The 22905-nt window shown below is 39.1% G+C and overlaps 2 protein-coding genes across 2 annotated transcripts; both read left to right on the forward strand.

Annotated features, from left to right (window-relative positions):
* The first annotated feature begins 3620 nt into the window (after window positions 1-3620).
* LOC144032129 (ORC ubiquitin ligase 1-like) lies at window positions 3621-10382 on the forward strand. The gene is made up of 6 exons (XM_077539819.1): window positions 3621-3800; window positions 3996-4131; window positions 5380-5471; window positions 5805-6026; window positions 6156-6244; window positions 8298-10382. Exons 1-6 carry the CDS (start codon window positions 3729-3731, stop codon window positions 9550-9552), a joined length of 1866 nt encoding a protein of 621 aa, XP_077395945.1. The 5' UTR covers window positions 3621-3728; the 3' UTR covers window positions 9553-10382.
* Window positions 10383-11674: 1292 nt separating this feature from the next.
* LOC144031542 (POU domain, class 4, transcription factor 1-like) lies at window positions 11675-14639 on the forward strand. Its single transcript, XM_077538805.1, has 2 exons — window positions 11675-12011; window positions 12401-14639. Exons 1-2 carry the CDS (start codon window positions 11889-11891, stop codon window positions 13397-13399), a joined length of 1122 nt encoding a protein of 373 aa, XP_077394931.1. The 5' UTR covers window positions 11675-11888; the 3' UTR covers window positions 13400-14639.
* Window positions 14640-22905: the final 8266 nt, after the last annotated feature.

Genomic DNA, 22905 nt, shown 5'->3' on the forward strand with positions numbered 1-22905 from the left:
ATTTTATTCTGTCATCGCTAAATTACAGCTTCTATTTTAGTACAGTCAGTGAATTTCACCAGTTCATCAGTCTGTCATCGCTATTATTGGGATGAACTAACAAACTCTATTAAGTGATGCGAACGGCTCCAATTAAGTATAAAAAATGAGATTTTCTCATCTTTCGTACTTCTATATACATTTTACATTTTCTACATTTGGAGTTCTTTTTTTTCTTCTTAATCTCCTTCTTTTTCTTCTTTTAGTTTATTGGCGGATTGGAACTTTTCATACTCAACATGGCCTGTCCATGTTGTAGTCTATATTCACCCAGGCTATAGGAGGCAATGAAGAGCATCTATGTCATCTGAACAACACGTCACTGAAAATGAAGTAGAAAGCAATTGTATGCATTTATGTATGTATTTATTTATTTATTTATTTATTTATTTATTTTATAAAGTATCGACAGGAACAGGGTGAACAGTCTACGGACATTTTAATAATAATAATAATAATAATAATAATAATAATAATAATAATAATAATAATAATAATAATAATAATAATAATATAAATCAGGAAGTACAATACACTGCTGGAAACAGCTATTGCGGGGACCGTCCCCATATAGTTTTATATATAAAACCTCTGGACTGCTAATGCCTCCGTAGCGATAAGTGAAAGTTGTCTAACTTGAATACATTGATTTCTCCGTGGCATTTTCTTATTTTCTGTCTCTCTCGATAAATGTCACAGTACACGGCATACAGTTGTACCAATAAACACGAAACAGGAGTCCGTCAGTTGGTACTTACCCAGTTATTGACAATTACACTCACATCAATCTGTCGTCTGTCATTGACAGATTGACCGACCTTCCGTCAGTATTGACATAATGCCCACATTTGAATATTTCAGACATGACTATTTTTTTTTAAACAAAATAATTGTTACCTCACTAAGTTCCTTGTGAGCTTTATATTTATATATTTCCAACATTACATTTGTAGTCTCATTTAAGAAGCCATATGTTTCCTGGAATGTCCATATTTTGTTGCACCTCTGGCTACAGTGCAGCTAAATCATTCATAAATTACACTGATGTGCGATTGCAAAAGGAAGACAGAGAAACGTTGAGAGAGCGAGGGAGCGGGCAGGGGGCGGTGGCGGTCCAGGCAGGGGGTATCAAACTAATTAAAGCAAGCATTTGTCAGAGATTAAGCCTTAAACAGAAAAGGTCACCTGAGCACCAGCGCTCACTGTTTCGCTGCTGTGCTCTTAGGGCAGTCTAAACCTTTCCGAGCTAAATGGTAAAGATGCTATTTGGCAGCACTGGGGGGGGAGGGGAGGCCATGCTCAGTGCTGGTGAGACTGACACCCGGGTCATTGGTTCTTTGCTGTCCATTACACGTGCTGGTCAAATCTGGCAATTGCTGTCATTTAGGGATGAAAAATAAGTGCTGGACAAGATCAATAGATGCAGCCGTCTGTAGCAGCAGTGATTAATTGACGGTCGCCAATTAATGACCAGCCTGTTGCACAGCAATACAATCTCAGAAGGAAAACGGGGTTTATTGAAAATTTCTTTCACTTCAGTCCAGTGTTGGTTATTCGGTTGTCATCGTAAACCATAATAAGAAATGGATCATCTGTAGACAATAGTTGTTTTTAATAATATCACACACAACAACTAAAAAAGAATATGAACGAGATGGGTCATGATGGTTAAACTGCAATTTATTGTTCGACATGTTTGTGTCCGTTGCTTGGATTGAATTCTAAATGTATCCAATGGACACTCAATATATTGTTATGCTTACAAACCACAATCTGTGTAACAGATTAATTTGGGGCCAGTCAATTGTAATTGTATTGAGATGTCCTGCTTGTAGATTAATGAAGCACAGAACATGTTGGTTTAGATATGACTGATAGCTTTTGACGGAAAGTGTACTAGTGAGTCCTTTTGTGATGAGAATTGTGTAATTTGATTTCTTTGTAATTACCGAAGACAATAACATTTTTTTTTAAATTATTATTATAAACTGTGCATAAAATGAAATGTAGAAATCATGAAAATTTGCCATATATCATCCAACAGTTGTAATACTGTATTATTTTTAGTATTTTATTTTAACCAATAAGAACTTCATTTTCTCTTTATAATAAATAAAGACTCCCCACCCCCTCAATGTTTTCACCACGTAACATAGATAGAGGACGTAGAAGTTTACTTTAACAACAAATGTGTTTGTTGAAAAGTTAAATTTAACCTGAAATGAAGACATGTTGTCGAGTACTACTGCACATGCTGCCTTATCGGCTCGATGAATATGATGCCAGCAGAAACGCTGTTGCTGATATCGCTTGATTTCAACTTTTTTTTTTTTTTTTTCCCCAAAGGTATGTTGTATTATGCAAATAACATCCTATTTTAAGCAGTAGGCTGCTGGGATGTAGATATGCTGTATTCTCCCTCAAAACACATGCAGACTTTTTTTTTTAGGTAAATATGGCAAGACGTGACATCATATTACACATGTTGACACAAGTGCAAATATACAAAACAAAACAAGTCACTTTTACTATGAAGGCACAGTCCTTACGAAAGACTATCATTTGGTCATCATTTCAGTTCTACCTGCGGCTTGGAATGCAGACAGACTTGGAATGCAGACAGATAAACATCAAAAGTTACCAAGATTGCCATAATACATACAGACACCCAACACATTATTGAAAATAAATATAAATACGTTTTTTTTTTAAAAGGTGTCAAAATAATGCACAAATGATAAATTAGCATCATTTCTTATGTGCTCAAAATATTGGCCTTCAACATGGACACATTACTGTAGTACACTATGCACACTTTGACACATCCGCATTTATTGTTATCAATTATATTACTGTTGAGAAGCTTCTCTTATGGATTTGCATGTGTCATTAATAGTGTTTCTTTAAAATATTTGATCTATGACAGCACCCCCAAAGAATACATTCACTGGGTGAACTAAGGTGATTGTGTTGGCCAAAATAAATATAAAGAAAATATATATATATTTGTTAAACAAAAACAAAAAAACAAAAACAGAAATAAAGGATGTGTAAAGCTATGTTAAAAGAGGGAGAGAGAGAGAGAGAGAGAGAGAGAGAGAGAGAGAGAGAGAGAGAGAGAGAGAGAGAGAGAGAGAGAGAGAGAGAGAGAGAGAGAGAGAGAGAGAGAGAAAGAGAGACTTTTGTACTATTAACGTATTTAATGTACGCCAAATAAATGCTCTGACAATTTCTTGATTTGGAATTTGGTAGCTGTTTATATTGTATATGATTCGATTGAACCATATAGCTGACTTAAAAACAGCAAAATGGGAGAAACGTAGTAATTTTCCATAATTACTAAATACTATTTAAAGGTTCAGGGTCTCTCTCTCTCTCTCTCTCTCTCTCTCTCTCTCTCTCTCTCTCTCTCTCTCTCTCTCTCTCTCTCTCTCTCTCTCTCTCTCTCTCTCTCTCTCTCTCTCTCTCTCTCTCTCTCTCTTTCTCTCTCTCTCTCAATGAAACGCTTGAGTTGCCATCAGACTACTGATTGATCGTTTTCGTTTTGAGTGACAAGGTGTTTTGGCCTTTCGGCCTTTCCGTAGCCCGATTTGGATTTCCGTGTCAGATTTGGCGCGTGTCTCCACACTTCCTGTTGGCTCATTTGAACCTCCCTCAGGAAGGCGCGTGTCACGTTTGTGCTTGAAGTCATGGCTCTCAGCTTTCAAACTTCAACACTATGTTTGACTCTGCCGATCTCGTGTCAGATATGCCTCGGAAAGGTAATTATCATTTTTCTTCAGTCTGTTACCGCAACAGCTGCAGAGAGCATTTTCCCGCGGTGAAAGCGGCGTCAAGACAACAAGCCGGAAGCGTTTGTGCAAACAAGCTTCGGCGAACGACGTCGTTTTGAAATACAGTATTCGATTGGCGTAATTTAAGCGTGACGTACCAAAACGGACTTTCATGTCTTGTAGGTAAGACAGCCGGTCATATGTGGCAACCACCACGTGTTCTGTTCCTCCTGCATGGAAATGTGGTTAAAAAAAGCAAGCCAGTGTCCGTCCTGCAGAATCCCCATTACATCAGAAAACCCCTGCAGAGAAATTATAGGTGAGTAGTTGCAGCAAACACAAAACACTCGGCAGCAGATATTGAGATCCAATACAACTGTTTCTAGAGTCAGCATTTTTCTGTTTCCTCAAACAGACAGAGGGCAATGTTGTTAAATTATTATTAGTTATCTTGTAACTGTTTTGACGTGGCGTGAAGCTATTATTTTTTTGTTTGCACTATTTTGGCCACTAAGTGCTAACTTTTTCTATTGACTTGAGATTGGCACAAATGTTATCATATTTATTTATTTATTTATTTATTTATTTTATTTTATTTTGTTTTTTTTTTAAATAAATTTTGCTTCCCTAATGGACTTTATAATTTAGACATGATCCATCCATTTCATGAAGTGCTTATGCTTTAATTTAATTATTGAATTAATTTTTATTTTATTTTTTGTATTTATTTATTTATTTTTTTTTTTTTTTACATAAGCGATATATATATATATATTTTTGATGATGTGTCCGCTCCCACGTTGTTATTAGTTAAGGAGGTCAATACCTGATATTTGGAGCAATATTAATTTTCAGTAAATATGGAGAAAATATTGTTGAAAAAAAAATACAAATTCCAACTCTTTGTTGAAATGTCTTAATGCATGTTTACTGAACAACTTTTCAGATTTGCAAAATGTTGGTTTGTATTTTAAATCTTACATAATAGCCATCTTTGTTTTAAAAATGCTAAGAAGTTCAGCGAGCTCTCAAAGTCATCAGTTTGTCTTAAAAAGTTAAATGAAAACTTAAAGTAGCTCCCTTTAATTTTCTACAGTAAATAAAGTTTTTCAAAATACCTGAAATGTTAAACTTTCACATATCGTTGTTTTAATTTCAAACAAAACCAAAAGGTGCAGAAAGTTACCAGGGTCAGTAGCAACTCTGATACAGTTAAGTGAAAATGCAAAGAGTTACCTGAGGCAAATTGATCTCTAACAGACATCAGACTTTTAATACCGATATTTGTCAAAATGGCAAACATCTGCACAGGTCTTGGTCGATAACGATCTATCCCTATTTTTTAACCGTTAAATTTCATATCATGATATATACCTTAACCATAAATAGATGCAATTTATACCATAAAAGCTGCAGGCCATAGTGCACAGCTCTACATAGAAGTTAAGCTTTTTCTGTAACAGTAAATGAAAATGTTCTTGTATACTGTATTTAAATTATTATCTGACAATTGTGCTAGTTTACCCACTCATCTCTGTGTTATTGTCCTTATTGTGTTGTGTTACAGGAGGTACAAATGAGAGTGATCACACTGAGAGCCCCTCTGTGAGAAAATGTCTCAGGAAAACAAGGGGGGAGCTCCTTCTGCGAGAGTATGAGGTAACTGACCATCAGGCCATATAGACATTAGACAATGTTTTCTAGAACACCGACAAACCTTCATTTGTCCCACTGAGAAATCTTTAAATAGAAGGAAAGACCAAATGTTTTGCAAATTACAAGTATAGGGGTCACTCATATCTGAGTAATCTGTGTTGCGATACACATTTGCTAGACTCGGGACTCAAACTGGCCTCAGTTATCTTAATTTATGTGCAAAAATGGCATTTTCTTTGTTGATTTTTTTTTTTTAAAGAAAATCTCTATCGAAACAGTATTTGTTATTTTCAGTAATTGTAAAGATGTGCATTTAATGCATTTGGTCTTTGACAGGAAGAAATTGAAAGTCTTGTCAAAGAAAATGAAGCGCTGAAAAACAAAAATCAAAACCTGGAGTTGCAACTGAGGACGGCTTTGGATCCCTGCAGTATTAACTCTGTGCAAGCGGATGACAAAAAAGTGGATCCAGTCTTCATGGAGGAATTGGCAAAGAGGCTGCAAACAGCCCAAAATGTTTGTGATGAAGTCAAACAGGACATGCTCAAACTGAAGGAGGTATGCAACCTTTAATGTTGTACTTGATAGTCTTCGGACTCCTTTTTACTGACCTTTAATCAAGTAGTTTATGAAAAGACACTCAAAGATGAGACCATGTGTTACTCGTGTTACTCGTGTCACCCTCAGGCTAATAAAGCACTGCGATCTCAAAATGTTGACCTGGTACAAGAAAATATGAGACTGAAAGCTGAGGTGGTCAGTAGATCTCCACAGAAGTAAGTAATTCATATTGGAGGACAATTATTGTTATAGAACAAGAGTCTTTCATGTCCAGTTATAGAAATAACTCTTGAAACACACTATGAACATAAGCACAGAGACACAATCAATCATTTTGCAGAAACATTTTAGGCACGGCACACACCGAGTGATGACGCCAAAACAGACACAGCTGTTGCGCACTGTGTGGGGTTGGCCACTAGTTTTCATGAATGGTTGATTGTTGGCCACTGTTTTTGCTGTGATTCAAAATTTGAATTGGTGGCAAATATCGTTGCAAAGGCCATTTGGAAAAATTGGCCTGCTTGTATCATCATAGTTATAAATGTTAGCCAGTGCAAACCGCTTCTTCCTTGACAATTGCACTATGTTATATGTAGTTAAAGAAACAAGAAAACCTCAAAACATTTTAATGATTGAAAACACGGGCATCAATGTTTTGCAGTTACAGTGGGCTTTTTTCTTTTTTTTTTTTTTCTTTTTTTGTGTGCAATTGTTCGGTCAATTTCAGCTGCATTGCTCGGTGTGTGGCTGATGAATCTGTGCTTTCATTTTATGGGAACAGCTTGGGGAAGGTGCACAAAGTACAAACCATAAATGACTGGTCGGATAAGTTTGATATGGAAGAACTTGTGAACCCTGACCTCAACTCCCTTTTGAGATTAATTAGAATTTATCCAGGCCTTCTCATCAAATATAGGTGTTGTCTGACATCAAATGTTATGGATAAACGGACGTATGATAAAATCCTAAAGACATACCCGCAATCTTGTAGCAAGGTTATTTTAGAATAGATAATGAAAACTAGCAAACTAAAACTGAAAAAAACAAAACACATTATTAAATAACATTAAAATTCTGTAAAACACGAAAACTAACTGAAACTACATTTTACATTTACAAAACTAACAAAAATATCTGTAATTATATTAAAAACAAAAAAAAATCTTTTTTGTTTTCTTCAGGAATTCAAGCCACAAATCCGCTTTATAAGTTGGCATCTTGGCAAACAATCGATGGAAAGCGAGACCAACCTAGATTATATGGTAGCGTTGTCATGCGTCTATCTTTAGCTTAGACTGCCGCAGTCAAACTCATGTGTTTTTACATATTTGGTCAATAAAGATGATTATGATTAGAAGCAGTATTATGCTCTTGTTGTACTCCAAAGTCTGTGGACTTATACAGTACTTGTTTCTTAGTTGTAGATAAAAAAATTACAAAATCTGTACAGTTACTGTAATGTTTTTTTGTTTTTATCTTGCATGCAAGAAATAGATTTTTAAAAAATACACAAACTGAAAAATATGAAACAAAACAAAGCATTTGAAAAAGAAAAAGAAAAAAAGCTAATAAAAAATAACTAGCCCACTGAGAAAACTATTTAATACTGACTATTATACTAACAATTATAATGAAAACACCAAAAACTATTATAACCTTGTTTCATAGAAATAGAAAGTCTTCGCAGAAGCTGGTGGGACCAACTGTACAGTTTTAGTCCCTACTTTTGTCTGCAGTGAGTGAACATATGGAAATCTACATTCAGAAGAATTACAAGTGGTCATTCACATTCAGTGGAAAGTAAAATGTCTTCAAAACATATTTGCCACATTTATACCTAGTTCAGGACATTTTTGAAAGTTGTTTTTCTGGTCTGTTAAGATGTTGTGGTGCGCTGAATATCGGAGAACATTACACGATTTTAACAAAGATACGATCAGGAATCATGATATTGCTCATACCGAAACATGCGACTCATTGATGGATTTGACTTTGAGGTGATATTTGAAATTCATTTGGTGACTAAGCACAAGATTTGAATGAAAGTATTTGACAAGCTTTTGGTTCAGGCTCCTGCAAATTTATCTTACCAGATTTGACTCACTGTTGAATGTCTTGTAAAATTGTCTTCACTTTGTGCTTTAAGTTGGTTCAATATATCAATTAATCCCTTCATTCAGAATGCAAAAATATGATTAAAATATTTGAAATTTCAAAGTGCAATAAAGTGTCTTTTAGGAACTCTAAAACATGATTCGCCCTCAGGTTTGGACGTTATACCGTTGCCGCCTTGGAAGCCAAAATCCAGCAGTACCAGAGAGACGTCGAGCACTTGAAGAGGGCTCTGGAGCGCAGTGACCAATACATTGATGATTTGGAGAATCGGGTCAGGATGTCTGAAAAGAGATGTGCGGAGTTGCAGGAGTCGTGCAAAAAAAGCACACCCGGCTTCGAATCGCTCAGCCAGCAGCAAAGGATCCACATGATGATGAGAAGCTTGAGTGATAACGAGCGGGGCTCCATCTGCAGCAATCCTGAGGCAGATGCTCTGACGTTTTCCAAGACGATGTTCATATCGTGCGTGGATCACAAGGACTCTCCCCATAATCTTTGTGGACTCCCCAAAAAGGACGAGGACTTGGATGGCACCTCCTCGGACTTGTTGCCCTCCACCCCCTCCTCTGCCTTCCGCTCGCTGACGCTGAGGAGCCCCGGTTTGCGTGAGAAGAAAGTGGCGTTTAAGCCTGTGACTCATCTCAGGAGGCTTGATTTTGATGACGGTCCAGGCACAGAACACCCGTTCAGCAGCGGGGACTTGTTCCCCAAATGTTTGCCTCCAAATACCGACGACATGGAGCCACTAAAGCCTGTTTTTTGGGCAACTTGGAAGCTGTCAAAATCAACTGACCAATCATCTCCTGGTCCGAGTAAACAAAGCTTGACTGCGGATTCCGCGGCTGACGGCGAGCCTAATAGTTTCCAGAAGTCCAGCGAGGCCTCCATGGACGCAGCTTATCTCAACAAAATCTCCGAGTTGGACTCCATGATGCTGGACGTAGAAAGCTCCAGTAGCCGTGGTTCTCAGCTCTCCCCGGCGTCCTCCATTCCCGCCGACTTGGACCACACTCTAGTCGCAGAACCGCAAGCGTGCTCTGGCGTCGTAGCACACTGCGGCACGTTAAATAACAAGGAGGCTTCTGGAGGCTGCGCTGGAGAAGGATGTCCTCCATGCCTGCTCTCAGATGTGGACGAGGGCAGCGTGGATCACGGAGGGACATCTCATGCCGAAGAGCTCTCGTTTGATTTGCTCTTTGATGCTCTGGAAGAGACGAAGGCCGGTCCCTCCGGCTCTGTCAGTCCAGCGGGCCGGCGGCAGGATCGCGACACCTCCTCCCCCTGTGGGAAAGCTGTGAACACATCAAGAGAGAGACACACACTCAGCACTGGCCAGCCAACGAAGAGAAAGTCCCACAGCCCCTTTAATGCAAGCAGTCCCACAAAACTTTCAAAGCTCATGTGAAGTTTTCGAACACTTCTGTGTCCTCTGCACTGAAACATGTGGTAACATGTTGCTCACACAAGATTTTGTCCATTAAACGTGAAGTCAACCTTAAGATTTTCTTTACAACAATGTTTTATACCCTCGCTAGTCTAAACATGGCATTCTGATAAATATCGCATTTGTGGAATATAAATTCAGCAGCAAATGCCACATTTTTTGTATCCGTCTCAAGGGACGGCCATTTTGCCACTGGCTGTCAACTAATAATGACATCACAGTTGCTCAGGTAACAACCAATCACAGCTCACTTGTTTTATGACTTTGGTCATGTGACATTCACAAACTGAGCCGTGATTGGTCGTTATTTGAACCCTGAGAAACTGATATTGTTTTCAGTTGACACCAAGTGTCAAAATGGCTACCTTCTGAGATTGCTAAAAATGAGTGTATTTAGCTAATTAATTCATATTCTACAAACACAATATTAATCAGAATGCTGTGTGAAGCAGGTCTGCATATAGAGCATATTGTAAATATTTTTTGGGGTTGCCTTCATCTTTAAGTGTTACATGTCTTGAAAAACTGGAGCGTCAGATTGCTTTTTTGGTGTAGATTTTAAAGTCGTGTGTGTGTGTGTTTAAAAAAAAAAAAAAAAAGGAAAAAAAGTGATAGTGTTCAAGTGGTAACTTGTAAGACAAATTTCTGCTGTATAGGTTAGCACTGCCTGTCTTACTGTCTGTTCTGTTTTGTCCTAGAGATGCTGTTGGTTGTGCAAGATGAAAACCTACTGGAAAAAAAATACATTCAAATGATCTTGCAATAAAATGTTCAATTTTCTCAACACCTGAGATAGGGGCAAATAATTGACTTTAAGTCATTTGAATTTAGTGTTGAAACTTTAGCAAACATCACTAATTGTTCCAAAAATATTAATTCCATTGTGATGCGCTTCCTCTTTACGCCACTCTTCAATAATTTTCCTTATAATTTATTAATGTTCTATAATTTAAAGCAGAAAAGTGGTCACTCCACAGCTGAGAGCTTGATGTATATCATGACACACAACCTTTCACGCACGCACACACACACAAACTAATTCAATTGTAGCAGAAAACACTTTATTATGCAAATTTAACTATCACGTGTATTTCACATACTGCTAATCACTGGCATGAAATTTTAATTGGACAACCGTTGTGTTTTGAATAAATGAAGTGTTAATTCATTGAGATTCATTAATTTAGGTGAAGACTGTACAAGGTTACACTGGAGTATTAAATCAATTTGCTTAGTGCTCAACTGAGATGATGAGCTTTGAGGATGAAGATGCATCTTTCATTTCTGACATTGTAAATAATCTAGTTTGCACATTTAAAGGAAGTTGCATTTTATCCACTGCATCAGCAAGAAACATTTAATTTAATTTAAGTATTCCAGTCACCAGCAACAAAATAAGGTCAAATTTGAGTTTTTTTTTTTTTTTATTATTATGCTACTGTTGTGTGAAAATATATTTTTTCCTGTATGACAGTTGCTGCTGTGCTGTTCTAAACCACTTGAAATAATTTTACTTGTTAAATTATATCAAGAATTTAATAAGACAACATTGTTCTCATTCGTATGCAGGTGATGCAAGTTTTTATTTTTTATTTTTTATTTTTTTGGGGGGGTTAGGCTATATTTACACTTGACTTTTTTTTTTTTTTTTAAACATAATTTCCCGATTTATATTCAACTATCCTTAATCGTATAACTTTAAATTTGGATGGTTAATATTTATATCTGGATCTCCCATCATTAGCACACATTCTCCACAGGGAACAAATTCCCAGTGGATCGAGACCTGTCTAAAATTGGATGTCCGCCGGAATGAAATCAACTATGCTTTTCGGTTCCCTTCGCAAAGAATCAAGGGGCCAGTTCCGCGGCTGGATGGAGTGGCACAAGCCCTTAAAAACCGCAGACGTCTCGTCTCCTGACGTTAGTGCCTCATGCCCCGAGAGCAGTTTTTTTTTTTTTTTTTATCTGTCAGCCTGTTCACTGCTCTGGCACTTTATGTCTCGCGAGAGCAACCGGGCTGGGCTTGACGAGATCTGAGGCGCTCAGGTGTAAGAGGCTCTCTCATCCCAGCAGTGGGGAAACAGTAGACAGATAAGTGCGCGTGAGAGACTGCAGGCATCTCTGTGATCTCCGAGCTCAAGGCTCGACTCGGCGCACACAACACTGCGCACTCGGCTGCATCACAAGCGGATAGACAAAGGATCACTGGCGGTGTCAAGGACTCCCTATTCGGGCTCTTTCGTCCGTTTCAGCCCTCTTCTCTCCGCGCACTTTAATTGGAGAAGCTCGCCAAGATGATGTCCATGAACAGCAAGCAGGCGCACTTCGCCATGCATCCGTCGCTACCGGAGCATAAGTACACCACCCTGCATTCCAGCTCGGAGGCGATACGGAGAGCATGTCTGCAAACTCCACAGGTAAAAATTCATTCTACTTAAAACTTGCACGGGTTTCAAGTGTTTGGCTGCACGCGGTTATGAGCGACGACTGTGCGTAATTCCAAGGGTCGCTCCAAGGCGCATTTGTGCGCGCTTAATGTTGTTGTTTTTTCTTCATGTATGATGTGATCTTTTTGAAAGCACGCAAATGCCGACTTCACAGTTTTCCAGTGATTTCTTTTTTTTTTTTTTTTTTTACTTGCTGCTTCTAAAGGACTACATCAACTTTGTAATGTGTCGCCCAAAGTCCCAACTGACAGATGCATTTATTAATGTTTGACCCTTTCATGCTGTCTTTTACACCCTCTTACTAAATGAACGCCACATCATTCTCACATCTTTTTATTTATTTATTTTTGCCCCTGCAGCTGCAAAGCAACATTTTCGCCAGTTTAGACGAGACGCTCCTGGCCCGGGCTGAGGCTCTGGCGGCAGTGGACATCGCCGTGTCCCAGGGCAAGACGCACCCATTCAAACCGGACGCCACGTACCACACCATGAGCACCGTGCCGTGCTCGTCGACGTCCACGGTGCCGCTGGCCCACCACCATCACCACCATCACCACCACCACCACCAGAACCTTGAACCCCCGGACTTAATGGACCACATCAGCTCGCCCTCTCTCGCCCTCATGTCCAGTGCGCACGACGGGGCCGGAGGTGGAGGCGGCGGCGGCGGAGGAGGAGGAGGCGGCGGAGGGCTCATCTCCACCTCCTCGGCGCCCGCACACGCACACTCCCACATGCACGGCTTGAGCCACCTTTCGCACCAGGCGGCCATGAGCATGAACTCGCCTCTCACCCACCACGGCCTCTTACCGGGTCACCACGGCGCGAGTCAAGTCTGCCCCGGGCTGACGGGCAGCGGGCTGCCGTCCATCAATGACTCTGACACGGACCCCAGGGAGCTGGAAGCCTTCGCGGAACGCTTCAAGCAGCGGAGGATCAAACTGGGGGTGACCCAGGCGGATGTGGGAGGCGCGTTGGCTAATCTCAAAATCCCCGGCGTGGGGTCGCTGAGCCAAAGTACAATTTGTCGGTTCGAGTCGTTGACTCTGTCCCACAACAACATGATCGCGCTCAAACCCATCCTCCAGGCGTGGCTGGAGGAGGCCGAAGGGGCCCAAAGGGAGAAAATGAGCAAACCGGACATTTTCAACGGAGGGGAAAAGAAACGCAAGAGGACCTCGATAGCTGCTCCGGAGAAAAGATCCTTGGAGGCGTACTTCGCCGTTCAGCCGCGACCCTCCTCGGAGAAAATAGCAGCCATAGCTGAGAAGTTGGACTTGAAAAAGAACGTGGTGCGAGTGTGGTTTTGCAACCAAAGACAAAAGCAGAAAAGGTTGAAATTTTCCGCAGCCCACTGATGCTATAGGGTAGGGGAAAAAACAAAACAAAAAACAGACACGCAAACTAAAGTTGTTGTGACTGAATTTGGGGACCAATGGACAGTACAAGACTCGAACACCATTTTCAGTCTTTTGTCTCCGGCGAGTTTATCCGCTGGTGCGCAACGGGCTTCAGTCAGTCTATAAGAGGCTTCATATATATTCATTATTTTTTCACGTTATCGGTGAATGTGAAGTATGCAAATAAGATTACACCCACCTTGCGCCGTCTCTGTAACAAGGGAAAAAAAGTTTAGCGACGTGGACGTTGCCTTTTAAAAACACTCGAGAAAGGGAAAATTTAACGAGTTAATTTCTCCGAACAGGCCTATTATTTGAACTAATAGCCATTCACAAATTACCTCATTGATTGTCGTATAGCCTACTGTGTTTTTGGTTTGGCTTCTGTCGTTGCTGTTATAGAATAATCCACATGATTGTTTATTTATTCATGAGTATTTTTTTTTCCCATTTTGGGGGCTGCTATAATTAAAATTTCGTTGCGAAATCTTCTGGCGAAACGGAAATGTAGGCCTGCATGAAATCCTTAATTCACAGGCAACATTTTATCCGATAGGCTCTCACGTCTGTAGACATAGTTATTTCAATTTGCACAAAGACCCTTTATTTATAAGAAATGTCCACATGTTTTGTAAATACAAACATCACTTTATCACAAGATTGGAGTTGTGTTAGAATTCAAATAGGGTCGGTGGACATGCACCTTTGACATCACATATAAAGGTTTAAAAAAAAAAAAAAAAAAATCAACCAGAGAGCACGAAAAGCCTTGTCTGCCGATGAAAACGAAACTGAAATGTATTTTTTTGTGTTTTAGTTTGCAGTGCAAGCACTCTATGCATTGGACGAGGAATGATTCATATTCTTTGGTACAGTAGAGCCGATGTCTACTGCAATAGAACTTGCCTTGTGATGGTGTAAGTCACTGTTAACTGCCTGTTTTCACATGAAGCTCACCACGTTGTTTGTCGTGTTAAATGTGAAGGAAAACCTTGTAAGTTTTTAACTTTGTGCACAAATATGTTTACAGAGCTGCGGCGATCGTGTGTGCGTCATGGAAAATATCTCTTTAATTCGATCCGTTCTCCTCACAACTTGTCCACACGCATTTGCTGTCCCCTTTTCTGTTGCTCTTATTTTTAATTGTATTTTTCATCCTGTACGCCAAATTCAACAGGGAGGTGTGTTCCAGCAATCTTCTAATAAATCGAAAAATTAAAGTTTGCCTCTGGTTGTGAATGGCCCACAAATGAAGAAAGGAGAAATTTCCTGTGTTATTTAATGCTATATAGAATACTTAAATTAATCGAGCTTTGATTTTGTAATGATTGTTAAGGCCTTCGTTTGGCTTTTATTTTTTTCTGGATAAAATTGTTCACAAAACAAATTATGATAAAAGCCAACCAAGATGTTCATTACATGACGAGCAGATAAAATTCTCAGCACGCGAATTTTACTTTAATTCCGGATTTTTTATTTTTTTATTTTATTTTATTTTTTTAAGGAAATGCTTGACAAGCCCCAAATATTTTCACTTTCCATACCTGCATTTTGTCTCGCCTATTTTTATGCAATATCAAGTAATGTGGAGATGCAGTAGAAAATTGTTTTGCTTTCAGGTTTGGCATCCTGAAGACAGAAATCAATCTTTGCCTTTACCAAAGAAACGTGACTAGCAATATTTTTCGTTTTTGCCTTTTTGTTGATGTTGTTGTTTTATTTTATTTTTCATTATATTTCCTAACGAGTTGCATAAAGCATACACGGACCTGTAAGGAATGTTTCCAAACACCACCAAGTGCGTATATGTTTCAAAGAGTTTGTTTTAATCCCCCCCACGTTCTGAAAATCCATCCATAATTTGCATGTTGTTTGGAACGCTGCAGCTACACGGCAATAATTTCAGCACCACGAACAGCTCCGCTGGCGGACCGAGGACTGATGCATTATTGAAAAGCTATATCAAACAGCTCTGGGCTGCTGTCTCGCTGCACAGGGGCCGTGGATGAAGTCGGACGGTCTGCCTGCACAATAGCCTCTAATATGTTAATGGCCGTAGGGGATGCCTGAGGTTCCGTCCCCAGCTGGCTCGCCTACCATATGTCAGCCTGTTACGACAGAGGCCTCTATTAATCAGAGGCATATTTCATCAGTATAACTTCACCGATATCATAACCCTTAAAGCTCCATTAATAACGGGCCGAGGTGTCGTTACTGCACCGGCCTCTTATAGGCCTGCCTGTATTTCGGTCACATGACTCACATCATAGCTGCCATCTTAGTTAGCACCCAATTATTATTGGGATTACGTCCTCCAAGGAAGGTTTTTTTTCATCGACATTTATAGATGCATGGCCGAATAGCAAAAAACAAACAAACAAAAAACAAACAAAAAAACAACAACAAAAGGTTCGCATCCTAATAGAAAGCGATAGGACATAGAAACCATTACAAGTTGGTGCAAGTCTGGATAAGGTGTCGTTCACGGTGCTTATCTTTAGCCATAATTGTTAATGTCAAAAGGCAATTTAAAAAAAAAAATTTTCAATGACAACAACTCTTTGGAGATAAGAGACAATAAAACCCGTGTGTACATATAGAACTTTTTTTTGAGGAGGGTTGTTATGACAATTTTTCAATTTCTTATTTTTTTATTTATTTTTTCAAAAAGAAGAAGAAGAAGAAGAAGAAGAAGGTGGGCGATGAAATATTTTTGGGAAAAATCGGAGGCTTTTGGTGGGAGTTCTTTTCTTGTTTGTAGACCCTTCAAATTCTTCCAAAACGCTGGTAAACCTCTAACATCAGCAGAATTTTCCATGAAAAACGGGGATTGTCGCCAAAAACCCCACCCACACATTATCATTTTTAAGTATTGGGGGGGAAAAAATATCCACGAAAGATGAATCTCGGGAGCCGAACCGTGAGTATGAGAGTTTATAATTTCTGTTCATTTTTTGTTAAAAGAAGAAATTCTATTTAAAAAAAAAAACCCAGAAAGTTATTCATGTAGTAAAAATAAAAGAAACTGATAATTTAGCATGCAGTGGTCTCGAGTTTTACATAGCACCGAGTGAAGCAACAACAACAACAACAACAATAATAATAATAATAATAATAATAATAATAATAATAATAATAATAATAATAATAATAATAATAATAACAACAACAATACAATATCATGATGATTATTACAGTTCCTTCACCCACGCTGGTGCCCACGAGACCGTAAATGGAACACCTTCAGGCCATTAGTCAGGGCAGTAATTAATCTATAGCATGGATGTAAATAAGAGGAAATTGGATTCCTGACAGATGAGATGTGAGCTTCTCTGACACCACGTCGCCAAATAATGATTTGAGCGCGCGTTATGGCAACGCAGTGCAGCTGCAGATTTACGAGCGTCTGACTTTTTCGAGGCTGCGAGCGGAAGCCAGCGGGCCTGTGAGCTAATCGCAGCTCTTAGGCACCCACGTGAAGATGGATGACATCATTAGAACGCCGCTAAAAGGTAAAAGAAATGCGAGAGCTTTTCTGACATTGTTCAACTTCAATGCCGTCTGAGAGGAAAATAACAAGAACGCCCGTCGAGGGCCCAGTTGAGCCAACAATGCGCAGGGAGGCTGCATGGCCTTTGACGGAAATGTCAAACCGGGGGATGCTGAGGGGGTAGATCCCCCAGATCTGCACTCATTTCCCATTATATTTGCTCAGTAATCCGCGGTGGCAGCCATGCATCGCCCGGGACTGGTTTCGGAAGCGATGCTGTTGACACACGGGTATATTTCAATCACAGAGGGTTCAAAGTCAGGCGAACATCTTATTTGTATAATAAATCCGCCATTTAGTAAGAAAAATATTTGATCTTGGGGGGGCTGACCTCTTGTCATGTAGCCACTGATGCGTCAAGGATATGCAGCTTGCCTGCATATCAAAATCTTGCAAATTGGATTCACTCGGAAGGAAGCAGTGCAAATGAAAACTCGAGTTGGAGGGCGCACAAGTTGCTTGTAAAAGTGACTTTGATATGCTATTTCAAGTTAATGCGCATTAGGTGCAAGTAAACAGATAAGGACTTTCCTATTTCTTTTTATGAAAGAAAAATCTTATTATTGTGTAGGTTTATAAGTGTATCGTCGTGGCTTTTACATGCAGATTAAAAACAAATATCAAAATGACTGTCACATTATTTCACTATTATCCAATAAAGGATGTTGATGACATTTTTTGGGTGCGATTTGGTGGCCATCAGGATGTAAATAATTTTCAATAATGTTTTCGTTTTGTCACTTTTTTAATTTGGAAGCAATAAAAATGGTGCACTTTGCAAGTGGCTGCAGTTTAATTATAGAAGTCTTATGGTAGCCAACTTTTCATTACACTTGCAGTATAGCATTTGAAATGTAATGAGCTAAATGCCATTTATTTGTCAGTCTATGCCTCTCAAGCGCAGTCAGGGCCCTGGGGCGACGTGCTCTTTGAACCCGATCAGTACTCAACCCACTTAGCTGTCGTCATCGCACCTGCACGTACCGCAAATAGAAGGGAACGCCACCCAAAACAAGTCAAGATCATCAGAGTACTTGAAATAAAATGTTTCCGTACTGAATTTGTGTTAAAGGCAATAAAATAACAGCATATAGTATAAAAATGCAAATTTAAAATGCAAACTATAGCTTAATGCAAGTGGGATGTGTATTTAAGGGGCGTGGTCTGGTGAGTGACGTCAGGTTCTGCTGTCAGTCGGTCTGGTGGTTTTCCATGTTAGCATGACGTCATGCTCCATGCCCCTTGTGAGTGTTTTCATTTTGTGTTTGTTTGCAAGTTCATTGATGCCTGCATGTGACCCACTTCACTCAAGCACGAAACCGACTCGAGTTAATCTGTCTTAATTAAAGACTAAGTTTTTTAATGTGTGAGACTAAATTATTGTTTGTCTGCAATTGACTGGTGACCATGCAGTTCAGGTGTACCACACCTCTGACCCAATAAGCTGGGAGATGACATAAGAAACCAGTTTACACTGTCTTAAAACCCCTCATGGAGCTCAACAATGTAACCTAAATGTTAGCAACAGTGATACCGTGCAGAAAACTAAAACAAACGTCCATCTAACGTGAGCTTAACTATTTTTGTTAAAGACCCCGTAAATAGAAATGCAGCAAAAGTGAGGCAATGCTTGACTAAATGGGAGGAAAAATTACAATTCTACTAGAGACTGATGATTCTCAGGTAGGTCAGTGTCTTCTGACTGGTGGTTCAATTATGTAAGGATGTGTGGGCAAAAGTCGTTAGCCAATGTAGCAGCAAGTTTTCAGGTCATAGTAGAAGTATTTGATTGACAGCTGAGTGAGGCATGAGCATTTTGTGGACATGCCTACAGTGGGCAGTAGAGACAATAGCACATTTTTTTCACAATTTTGAAGTCTTATTCTACATACTTGACAACTTTTTTAACCATTAAAATTTTGTAGGTCTTCTTCTTAAGACAATTTCTTTTAATACTTTTTTTTTTCTTTACCAATTTCAATTTAGATGTTTCTTTTATTTTTTTTATTTTTAACTTTCTTTATTTGTTTATGTGTTTATATAATTATATATGTATATATGCACATGTTCAATAAACTTCAAACTTCAAACTTCAATTCCAAGCATCCATCAATGTTGCTTTCAAGAATTCTGATTTTGATTTGTATACCTCCACATAGGCTACAACATTTCTGTCGGGCCGTTCAGGCATCGCATGCTACGTGTGGCCGAGAGCAGCTCTCCATCCGTTGATATTCAATATGTTCCCTCTGTACACACGGACTTCAATAATGAGGCGAGTGTCGGCCACTGGTTGTCCGCCGCCGCGCCATCAAATATTCATCACTGTTGATTAAACAGCCGGCAGCTGCCGATCGGCCGGGTGTCAAATTTGTATCCTGCTACCTCCTATACGCACACAGCTAGACGGAATAAATCAAATGGGAGTGGAATAACACTAGAGATGATATAACCATGAAGTCCAACCTGTACATGTATGTAAGGGGGAGTAGAGTACTCATGGGTGGAGTGTGGTGCAACACTTGCACTTGAACACCTCCCTTACATTGACGTTTACATTCCTCAGCCGGAATTTTTATAGCATAAATGCGAGAGAGAGAGAGAGAGAGAGAGAGAGAGAGAGAGAGAGAGAGAGAGAGAGAGAGAGAGAGAGAGAGAGAGAGAGAGAGAGAGAGAGAGAGAGAGAGAGAGAGAGAGAGAGAGAGAGAGAGAGAGAGAGAGAGGTTACTGAGGTGCACTAAATATTTCATGAGTAGTCGAGGTAGGGGACAGAATGCCCAGGAAGGTTGGTTCACCTCATTTCTTGAACTACACTTGAGTATCATTGCGGTTGTACGTATATTGCATTGTTACTTCCTATGCACACTTTTAGGAATAGTGCAAAGCAGTCATCGGAAAACAAATGTCTGAGTGAGTCACAGACAAAGAGAGAGCTCATCTTACCGGTCAATGATCGCGTCTCTGTGATCCTGTTGGCCTCTTGTTACTCAGACTGGAATATCATCCTCTGGATTGCGTTACTGGAATATTGGACACATGACACAGCTGTCAGATCAGCCTTTCAAAATGAGTGTCAGCCAGCCAACACAATACAAATGACAACTTGTGCTCCATTGGGTGGGCTAAAAATAGTCTCATCATTTTTACATTGTTTAACAAACTTTTATTCAAGAAATAAATCAAGCCTGTTTCCTACCATGTTAAATCATTTTTGATAAATATTGAGAGAAATCACGAACATGATCAGTCTTAACATACATAAATTTAATTAATTGTTAAAATAGGCAATTTTAGATAATTTGTGATTTCAAAAGTGTGTATCAAAAACCGGTTGACCTTGGCTAGAAGTATTGAACGTAAAGTAAAAACAAAAAAACAAAAACAAAAAATGATCACATTTTTTAGACATTATCTGTACCTCGGCAATACCTAGGTGTTGTAACAAGAAGAAAATAAAAATAGAATCACTGATTTATCACACATTTCATACACAAGGTAACTCAATATGCTTCACATACTGTAATTAAAAGTACAATTAATAGCAGTTACAGAGTTAAAGAGATTTCAAAGCCTAGTAAAGAAACAATAATAATAAAGAAACGCTTACTAATATTACCAAAGGATCATATACACAACATTAAGATTTTAGAAAACATGAGTTCAATAATAATTTGTAAGAAGGGTAAGTTCTAGATCATAGTTTTTAACCTGGATTTACTAGCATTCACACTTTATTGTTATGTTTTGAATATTCATTCATATTATTCACTGATAATAAAATATAGGACTACCGCAAATTGGGGGACGGTATTATTTTGCTTTGCTTTTATTTGCATGGTCCCAATCCACTTTTCTACACAAGAACAATAAAGAATATGTTTGATTTAAAAATAGTGTCTGACAAAACATGTAAATGAGTTTGCTATACCCCTAAAAGTATACCACTCATGATGTTTGCTAGCAAGAATAAATTAGTGGCTAACGCGTTAGCCAGCTAAACGTCCTGTCAGTTAGCCAAATATGTTCTTTTCTAGACATGAACAATAAAGAATATGTTTTATTTAAAAATAGTGTCTGACAAAACATGTAAATGAGTTTGCTGTACCCCTAAAAGTATACCACTCATGATGTTTGCTAGCAAGAATAAATTAGTGGCTAACGCGTTAGCCAGCTAAACGTCCTGTCAGTTAGCCAAATATGTTCCATGTGGGAACTTTTTACGCTTCTGTACTATAACAGAAAAATCTCAGTAAGATACATGTTTTTTTTGTTTTTTTTTGCCTGTGAAACACCAGTTTAGAATCACTGATTTAGGTGATAACAAGCAGTAAAGTGACTTGTAAAGGCATGAGGACAAAGTAAACGCTTCACCATCTCCAAAAATATGAGCAGCAAACGTATGAGCATCTTGTGTCCTGTTGATAATCATGTTCACGGCCAAGAGACACTCATTGTGTGCCTGCGGGATCCCATGTAACTTCTCGCCATTTCTGACATCTTTCATCAATACCACGTGTTCTGATTGATTGCTATGTTCCTCCGTGTCCTGGCTTCTCAGCACGCAGGTCGTACGGTGAGATATCAGCTCTCCTGTTTATTACTCATGGGACTCGATCAGCTCCTCAGAAGACTGACAGCTATGACAGGCAGCCGACACGCTACTGATTAGCCTGTCACTCCGAATGGAGCAAAGCGATAAAAGCACGCATGTTATGTCGTCAGGCTGGATAAGCTGAGATCGCTAATTATGCTTGTACTGCAATTAGACGCTTATGCATGTCTTTTATATTACAGTTCATACGTTTACCCGGTCAATTAACAGTATGACATATCAGATTGTTCTTAAACCTTCACCTTATTTTGGCAACCAACTCCTTCAACAAGACGTTAGGTGAAGTTTAGAAAAAGTCTCGTAAAAAGGGTCTTCATTTCTTGAAATCCATAGATTTAAAATTATTCGGAAAGTTTAAAATAAATGTTCTGATTAATATGTATTCCTTTTTTTCTGCCAAGAATGCACAAGAGAAGGAAATGTTTTCATGGCCGTTGAACGGTTAAATTGCAAAAAAAGCTGTTTTTCCACCAACAAGCCCAGGAATTTTTGAGTTCTGGGTAAAGAGAGTTCTTGGTTGTAAAAGTTCAGCAGTGAATTTAGAATTGTGTTACTTTCCACAGCGTTTTCGAGTTCTCGGTAATTAATTCAAATGAGTTTTATTGAGCCCAGCCGATGTAAAAACAACGCCCCAAATTTGACCAATCAGCCGTGGCCATTGCAGCCCGCCCTCTCAAAGTTCCTGCCTGGCTCAGCAAGACCCTGCTGCTGAGATAGTATAGATAGATAGATAGTATACTGGGGAATTTAATTACCCTGGTATTTTTGTTGGTGGAAAAACACCCAAACTGAATTTTACCAAGGTAAACTGAAAAGTTCTCCAAAATTCCAGCAGTGGAAAAGCGCCTAGTGTAAGCAAATCCTAGGTCAAACAGGAACTCACCTAAATGGGTGCGAATCCCCAAATTCAGAAATGAAGATGGCGGACATGACTTCGGCAGTTAGTTGTCAATCATTTTTTTCAATGGGCAGTACTGCCACCTACTGAACTGGAGTGAGTAGAACAAAACGGACAAACGGCCATGCTCAGAGTTCCTCTTCTTCTTCTTCTTCTTCTGATTTGATGCTGCTTCAATGTAAATTTCAACAACTCGGCAACAACTTCACGGATGCACAGCCACCAGTAGATGGCAGCGATTCTTTATTTTGGTATGAGATCCACGCAATTTGTGAGTCATGTGAGAAATGGCTCCATTTTGGTAAACTTACTTTTGTGCTACTGTTGATTATTAAAGAACACAAAAAGTAGAATTAAACAATTTTTTCCCTGGTGAAAAGAGCGCCTATTCTTTCTTTTGGTAG

This window comes from Festucalex cinctus, chromosome 12 (assembly GCF_051991245.1).
Source record: "Festucalex cinctus isolate MCC-2025b chromosome 12, RoL_Fcin_1.0, whole genome shotgun sequence".
NCBI lineage: Eukaryota > Metazoa > Chordata > Actinopteri > Syngnathiformes > Syngnathidae > Festucalex > Festucalex cinctus.